General features: G+C 33.5%; 1 protein-coding gene across 1 annotated transcript in view; it reads right to left on the reverse strand.

The window, feature by feature from the left end:
* Positions 1-8,763, reverse strand: part of LOC110289209 (vomeronasal type-2 receptor 116-like) — a 35,886-nt gene extending 27,123 nt beyond the window's left edge. The window contains exon 1 of the mRNA XM_085832674.1: positions 8,546-8,763. Within this exon, the coding sequence (XP_085688800.1) occupies positions 8,546-8,763 (218 nt within the window). The remainder of the gene's footprint in view (positions 1-8,545) is intronic.
* Positions 8,764-9,011: the final 248 nt, after the last annotated feature.

Below are 9,011 nucleotides of genomic sequence, written 5' to 3' on the forward strand. Positions count from 1 at the left end.
AAATGGATGGACCTGGAGGGCATCATCTTGAGTGAAGTAACACAATCACAAAAGAACTCACACAATATGTATTCACTGATAAGTGGATATTAGCCCAAAACTTAGGATACCCAAGATATAAGATCCAATTTGCTAAACGCATGAAACTCAAGAAGAATGAAGACCAAAGTGTGGACACTGTGCACCTTCTTAGAATTGGGAACAAAACACCCAGGGAAGGAGTTACAGAGACAAAGTTCGTAGCTGTGATGAAAGGATTGACCATTTAGAGACTGCTGTATCCAGGGATCCATCCCATAATCAGCTTCTAAACGCTGACACCATTGCATACACTAGCAAGATTTTGCTGAAAGGACCCAAATATAACTGTCTCTTGTGAGATGATGCCGGGGCCTAGCAAACACAGGAGTGGATGTTCACAGTCAGCTATTGGATGTATCACAGGGCTCCCAATGGAGAAGCTAGAGAAAGTACCCAAGGAGCTAAAGGGATCTGCAACCCTATTGTTGGAACAACATGATGTACTAACCAGAACCCCGGAGCTCTTGTCTCTAGCTGCATATGTATCGAAAGATGGCCTAGTTGGCCATCAATGGAAAGAGAGGCCCATTGGACTTGCAAACTTTATATGCCCCAATATAGGGGAATGCCAGGGCCAAAAGAATGGGAATGGGTGGGGAGGGAAGTGGGGGGCGCTATGGGGGACTTTTGGGATAGCATTGGAAATGTAATTGAGGAAAATATGTAATAAAAATATTAAAAATCAAAAATAAAAAAAAAAGAGCAAAGGTGATTTCATGAAGTTGTAAGATTTTTCTAATTTATCTTCCTAAAAATATCAAAAGTATTTTGTTAATTAATCAAATTTATCCTTAGCTTCATGCCTTGGAGCATAAAGTATAGTAGAAAGAAGAACATGTCCAATAGAGAAAAGGCAATTTCTAAATTAAAGAAGATTTGTAATTCTGAAAGTTTGGGCTAAGATTGCAAAATAGCTATTAAAACGTGACACATACATTTTAAAAAGGGGCTTGGCCTTAGTATTTAAGAGCCAAGAACTACTGTCATAAGCTCCATTGGTTATGTAAAGTTTTCTTGTGTGAGTAAAATCATTTTAAGTTCTTAATAATTGAGGTAAGCTGTTTGAGAAGGAGTCAGGTATAAATATTTCTGTGAAGGTTAAGTCTTGTACTGCCAAGGGTTGCTTGATGCAGCTGTTGGATAGTTCTCCATTGTCAAATGGATTGGTTGCCTGAGGCTGTTGAATGACCAATATTGTTTGAGGGGCCTGAAGTAGGCTCCTCACAGTTTCCCTGGTTTGATAAGATTCCTATATTATTAGGGATTACAATATTACCAAATAAGGCAGTGATATTTTTATGAAAGCTAGTATGGCACTCTTTATGTAGTGGTACCTTTTCGTGCCAGGTGGAAATCCAGTTAGATTTCATTTCCGAGTGGTGCCAAGAATATTAAAATATGTGGGACCTACTGACTTACTGAGATACTGTTTGCTGTTATGTCTGCTGCTTTGTGAGTAATTTTGTAGTCCAAGCCTGATTTACTAAATTTTTTTTCTGTCTTTGATCAATAAGATTTTGGATAGTGTTCTGGCCTCCTGAGGTGGTTGTAATGAATATATTTTGAGAATAGGAAGTAGAATTCTCAGCAAATGCTTTAAATAAATTTCCAGATTTTAAATTGTCTTTAAAAGAGATTTTCAAGTGAGTGTAGCATTTTCAAAGGACATATGCTTTAAAACAACATCTTTTGCCTCAGAGCCTCTATCAGTTGAGCAAAAGAGTCATCGTCAATATAATTTTTGGTTGTTTTATTATATTATCAAGCCTTTTGGAAATTTGTATCTCTACTTGACAAGCATCTCCATGGTTCTTGATTTGCAGCTGCAATTTTTACTAGAACTTCCTTTGTCATTTTTTTTTGTGAGTTGTTTCTTCAAAGTATTTCCCATTCCCATAATCATTTCATATGTTAATATATTCTCCTCTTTTTTTCAGACATCCTAGATAACTCTTTTTTAGCCAAGTTCATATATATATATATATATATATATATATATATATATATATATAAAATTGTTTTTTTAATTAGTCAGACTATGAGTATTTTAAACTAATCATGAGGAGTTATAAGTAATTTAAATGTTAATGTTATGTAAGAGATCCTTCTTCTCTTGATATTCTCCATACACTCTGGGAAACAGCTTAACAATTTACCCTGTTGTAGAGCTTGGAATACACCAGAAACAGACCTTGTAGATCTCTTTGATTGCTTTTTACATTTTTGAGGGAGTTTTATGGAATGACTTATATTTAAATGTTTCAGTTTAGGCCCCTTATGTTTTTATATTTTGATAGTTTCATTTCTGAGTCAGTTTCCTCTTCAAAGGTTGATTTTCCTTTTTTGATTTATCACTAGCCTGTCCTGAGCTACTTTTCTCAGACTTTTACGTCGAGGAATAAACATTGTTCTTAGATCCTGATGGAAACAGTAGTAATCAATTCTCCTCACAAGGAACTGAATGGAATGACTCCTGAGCACATATGCCTTTATTTATTTTTTTTTGTCATCTGTCAATTCCTTCCTAAGCACAGTCCAAATACCAAATGCTGTAAGGGGCACACCTAGTCCTCCATTCTCTGTAATCCAGTTGTTAATATCTAACTGTTTTCTCCCATGCATTCATATCTAATGTGTCCTTCCTGGAAACCAAGGACTGTCCATTTTTACAAAATGAAGAAAGTCAGTCAGTTGGCTGGTGCTAGCCTTAATGCATTTTTGTTTTTCTTTAAGAGAATTCTTAATAGCCTCTGTAAAGATCTCTCTGTCGGTAGAATCACTTTGTTCCATCCTGAGTGATACTCAGATGCTCACATCCCATATTTGATGGCTCCTGATCTAAGGATGATGCTGACAAATTCAAATAGAACTGCAGGGTGAACAGCCTGGTGAAAGCAGGCAATTAAGTCCTGAGTTGATGGTTCCTGGCCTACCCTGGGCACTGATGGTACTCAACTAATACAACCAGCTTCTGATGGCACATACTATGGGCTTATGCTGATAGCAGCAGACAATTTCAAGTCAGTGCTGGTGACTCATGGTATAAAGCTGATTCTGATGGTACCCAATATCAGCCTCTGCTGATGGCATTATATAATATCAACTCTTATTTCTCACCCTCCATAACCACACACTCCATGATCAAGATGTTTGCAAGGTCCAACTGAGAGTCTTGTCTGTGTTGACATACCTTCCTCAAAATTCTTGTTCCAAGGAGCCAATGTTGATTATGGTACCTCCTGACCTAGAGAGGAGACTGGGTAATGAGAAGGACTATAGTGTGTCTTTAAAGTTCGAGGGTCTCTGGAAATTCTAGCTTTCCAAATATGGTTTAATGTTGATGATAACTTCTTAAACATCCTAAAAACCTTCTTGCTCATTCTGAGAGTAAAAGCCTGTAGGATTATGAGAATGACATCAAGGGTCTGGCCACAAGGGGTTAAGTAATGAGGCCTTTGATCTATCTCAGCAGGAACTGCACAGCTCTAACTTTGAGTCTGCTAGTTGGATGTCCCAGGAAGAAAAAGGGACACTTGGAACAGTAATTTTAAAGTTTATTTCTAGGTTGTAAAACATTTTTGATGAAAGGTATCTAAAAAATAGGGAGAAGCATAAATATCCTGAGCGGGCAAGTGAAAAAAAAAAATTATTCCTTCTCCTCTTTGTCTAAGTAGTGTTCTGTCAAAAAAAAAAAAAAAAAGAAAAAAAAGAAAAGAAAAAGAAACAACAAAAACAAAAACAAAACACAACATATGAAACAAACAAACAAAAAAACCTCTTCAGTTCCTCCGACAATTCTCTTGGTCCTCAGCAGTTATACATCTTTCAATGTACATGATCACATGTTAAAACGTCCATCATAAGTTCTCACAAAAATCAAATAATAAATTGAAACAGAAGTTTACAGCAGAGAATATATATATTCAAATCCATTAGGAATATTTATCTGCCTAAATATTCACATCTAAAGTATCCTTTCTAGAAACCAAGTACTAACCATTTGCACAAACTGAAAAAAGTCAACAACTGTCTAGTTCTAAAATTAATGTCCATTTTCTTTAAGAGTATGCTTAATAACATCTGCAAAGAACTCTCTGTCAGAATCATCTGTCACACCTCCACAGGTTTATTAAAAATTTTAAAAAACATAACTAAGTTATTAGTGAAGTTTTGTATAGATAAATTCAGTCAATATTTTATCTTCTGTCCTAGCACCTATACTGAAACAGAATTCCCATTTTATGAACTTTGATTAACTGTTTTACAAACTCTTGGAATGTGCTCTGAGTAAAAGCAAGTCTGGGTACTATATACAAGCAATTAACTATTGGCACATGGGAGACTGGCAGAGTTCTCATTGCATTTTTCACTATCAGAGAAGGACTGAATAGGAGTCCAACTATAAAAAAATAAATAAACACAAATTTAATTTTAAGAATTCTAATAGGATCATCATTAAGAATTAAGACATCATCTATTAGTCTATATGGCATTACTGCAAGACAGTCCACATTCCTAAATCTGCAGATATCTGCTCATAGAAATGTACAAATACATTCTGATTGTTATGTATGTTTATTAATACCAGAAAAAGCATATTTATAGCAGGAATCTTTCCTAAAATGATTTATTCTGAAGCCTTGCTTATTGGACCTTGGCCATAGATATAATTTAATGCAAAGTCATTTCAGAAAGATCACCTGATACTTATTAGCTTGTCTTGTGATAGCCCCAGACAAAACTTAAATTTGGGGAGGAGCAATATGGGGAAAGAGGGTGGGTATTGGACTATTTGGGGAATATGATCTATGTACTGAATTTCTAATAAGTGTAAATATATTATCATTATTAAGATTTTCAAGGAAAATTTTTATGGTGGGGAGGAGGACTTGCTCAACAATGAAGGGTGTCATTTTTCCAGAGAAACCAAGTTTGATTCCCAACAATAATGTTAGGCAGCTCACAAACATGCAAATCTTGAGAATATAACACAAGAAATAGACTCAATAGGTATGAAAATGAAAGGGTCACATAGTCACACATGAACAAAGACACAAACACACACAAAAAGAAAGAGAAATGGTAGTCATAATAATATCAATATGATGGTAAGCAATAGAGATACAGAAACAGAAAAAGCAAGATCAAAAACCTGTCATGCTGGGTATAGGAAAATTGCTTATACTACCTACTTGAGTATATCTATGAAATTATCTAAAACCCCATGTTGTTAATGCATGCATGTGTTTTGAAATTAACTTCATTTTTATTTTAATGATTAATAAAGTTATTTGACATAAAATAGTAAATTTGTAAAAATTAACATATATAAATTTTAAAGGAAAGAAGACAGATAAAATATAAATGAAATAATATATTCTGGAGGACAAAAATTGATAATTAGGATGTTTAATTTGAGAAATAGAATCAATGACATTTCCTCATGTATAAACATTATATATTCAAATAAATACATATAAAAATTTAAAGATACATATGGTATTTGAGAATTCTGTATATGCGGGAAATTTAAAAAATCACTACTAATTGAGCAGAATAACTCAACATCTACAGTCACAGAACAATGATCAGAGTCAACTTCAATAAAACAGACTTGATCACTCTCTTTTGCATTCCTAATTTTTAAAGCACATGCTTTATAATAAATATATTTTGAAAATGAAAATTATTTTTATTATTTATATTCTTGAGATTATAAAATGATTGCATAATTTCCCCCTTTCAATTTCTGTAGGAAATTCTTATGCACTTTGTTTCTCAATTTAATTTCATGGAGTCTTCTTCCATTAATTGCCCAGGAGGACTTTAACTTATTAGTCATGCATACACACACATGCAAATGCCCACTTACAGGTACACACACACTCTCACATACACAGACATACATGTATCCTCACACACACACACAAACAAACACAAGCAACCCTTTGAGTGCGCGCACACACACACACACACACACACACACAATATTGTAGGTAACTAATGAATGATGTGAAATAGTTTACCCAATGTTTAATATTCTTCCACAGGAAAGATTATAATTTTCCCCATGAAAGGTTTTATGTAAAATCACTCCACATCTGTCTTATTAGACACAGGTTGAGAATGTTTTAGTTGGAAGCACACACACACTTCTAGGAGATGAATGGTAAAATAAACCTGATAGTGCTTACAAAAAAGAGCCATCAATCCTTACCACAGTGAGAACTTGCCAAACGTATGCAGCAAGCCTGAAATATTTGCTATGAGCTGCTTTTGTTTGTATCTTTAAATTTGATTGAATATAATGCTGCAGATTATGTCTTCCTTAGAATATACACAGAGAAAAAAAGAGATCTCACAAAGAAGACATTGCTGCTGAGGAAAAAGTACAAATTCGATGAATGAAGACAAGAGGTTACAACAAGGTTAGTACCAAGAAAGAACTTTTGTAGTTAATTCAAATAAAAATAAGGCTGAGAACGAATTGTGTTTGCATTAAAAATCAATGTTTTGTACTGAAATACTGCATTTCTTAAATTCATAGGAAGAGTGAAATCAATTATAAAGCCATTTCAGAATATAGTTCGGAATGGCACCATACTTACGGCTCATATACATGGGAGAAGGCAGGGTAGAAAGAATCCAGAATGACATTACCTACATAAGAAATGTTCAAGAAAATTGGCTTGTCTTTTAATATGAAAATTTCACACAATGGTGCATAGCCCAGGTAAAAATAATAAAATCTATTAAAAACAATACTGCCTAGAATGGAATTCATATGATATATCAATGTTATCAAACTATGAAGAGTAAAACCACACTAGTTGCTCACATATCTGGAAGTACAGCCTGTACCGTGAAGTGCTTGCTGATGCACATTGGTACCTGAACTGCTGAGCGTAATGGACACCAGAAAAGTGGATTTATAAGAAACATTAATTATAACAAAATAGAAAAGTGCCTACACAACAACAAAAGTTGCCCCATCAGCTAAGCCTATGAGGAAATATTATGATTTCTTTTGAGTCAACATATGATTCCCTAAAAATTTAGAAATACCATTAAATATTTTACCAAAATGACAAATTTTATGTACCCATATTTGATATGTTTAAATGATTCAAAATTAACATGTATGTTTAAAAAATGATTAAGTTTTAATTTATATCTAACAATTTTCCCCTCCATTCTCTTTGATTTAATAGCTTAATACCTCAAAAGATTTTACCAAGCACCCAGTATTGTCTCATAGAGCAAAATTCATCTTTTCACTTTATTTGATGTTTTTAATTGTTATTTTGACAGATTCTATTTTAGAAATTCTAAAATCTTTCCTGTATTTCTTTTGGTCATTTTCTGCTTCTCAATTTCTAACATATTTCTTCTTGTGTTCACAGAGATAGATAAGAAGTATTGTACTACTTCTATGTCATACTACTTATTCCATACATTCATAAAAATGTATTCTTTGAAAGAAATTCTCTCTTGGATAAAAACAACTTATTTACGTTATTAAGAAACATACAAGAATATTTTTGTCCACCTCAGTAATACCTATCTGACACTATCCATTAAATTGGATTATTTATCTAAAGCTATGAAATAGCACCAAGATGAAACTCTTATAGTCACAAAGTCTTAGTAGACACATATATAAAAATGAAACTAAATGCTGCAAACCAAAGGAGTAAACAGGTAAACACAGGTAAGATGTATGAGATTAAAATTTAAACTATCAAACAAACACTTATAAAAATAAAAACATGAGATAGATGAAACATCTATGTGCATAGAAGTATTTTCCACTTCTATATGTGATGTTGTTAACTCTGAAATCAGCTGAATGTAACACACATTACCTCTTCAATCAAGTATTACAATATTCACACTGAACTCATAACATTTAGTGACATCATCTAATATCATAGGTGCAATCAGTACTTACAAAATGCTAAGAGCAAGAAGGACAGGATTAGAATAAATCATTCTTTGTGGTTTTGTTTTTTTTTGTTGTTTGTTTGTTTGTTGTTTTTTGCTTTTGAGACAGGGTTTCTGTGTGTAGCCCTGGATGTCCTCGAACTCACTTTGCAGACCACACTGGCCTTGAACTCAGAAATCTGCCTGCCTCTGCCTCCCAAGGGCTGGGATTAGAATAAATCATTTTTCCTTGAAATCATAACAATGAAAAATCTTCCATCATTGTGGCATATCAACAATAACAAATAAGAAATTATGGTTAACAATCAAAGAAGAAACTAAAGTGAACACAGTTGAAGTTTCCATTTCCTTTCCCTGTGAGTGAGGAAAATAATCTGAAAGTAAAATAAAACTGATGAAAATATTTTAAAAATTCCAAGAGTGAATTTGTCAAAATAAATATAACAGATTAGTAAAGTTTAATGACTATTCCATTTAAGATGTAAGAATTAGAACTTGAAAAATAAATAATTGAACTTACTGTATGTGAGTGTCCAAATAGTAATATGGGATAGTCGAATGTGGATTTTTCTTCCCAGTGTAGAATGTGTGAAGTGGGAAAAACGCACCAATCACGACATCTCCTTTATGGTGAAATTCTTCAGAGATTTGTACATAACATCTACTGATATTATAGGTAAAAGCAGAGACAAATTTGTTTATTTGCAAGAACCAGAACATAAAAATCCAAGAGAACATCCTATTAGTTCATGGGTCTCCTTGATGCAGAACAAATAGTGTCCAGTACATATATGCTTGGTTCATGTTTTTGTAACTATGTATGTTGTGTATTTGTTGATGACTCAGTCTGTCTCACTAATCATTCCAAGGGATTTAGAATGACTTTGGGAATTTTGAAACGGTTATTTCACATGAACTCTGCTGCTGAGGCCTTCTATTCAAGTGCAAAACAAGTTTGGAATTATGTTTGTTCACATTCTTCACTA

This window comes from Mus caroli, unplaced genomic scaffold (genome assembly GCF_978045245.1).
Source record: "Mus caroli unplaced genomic scaffold, Mus_caroli_1 scaffold_18, whole genome shotgun sequence".
Classification (NCBI taxonomy): domain Eukaryota; kingdom Metazoa; phylum Chordata; class Mammalia; order Rodentia; family Muridae; genus Mus; species Mus caroli.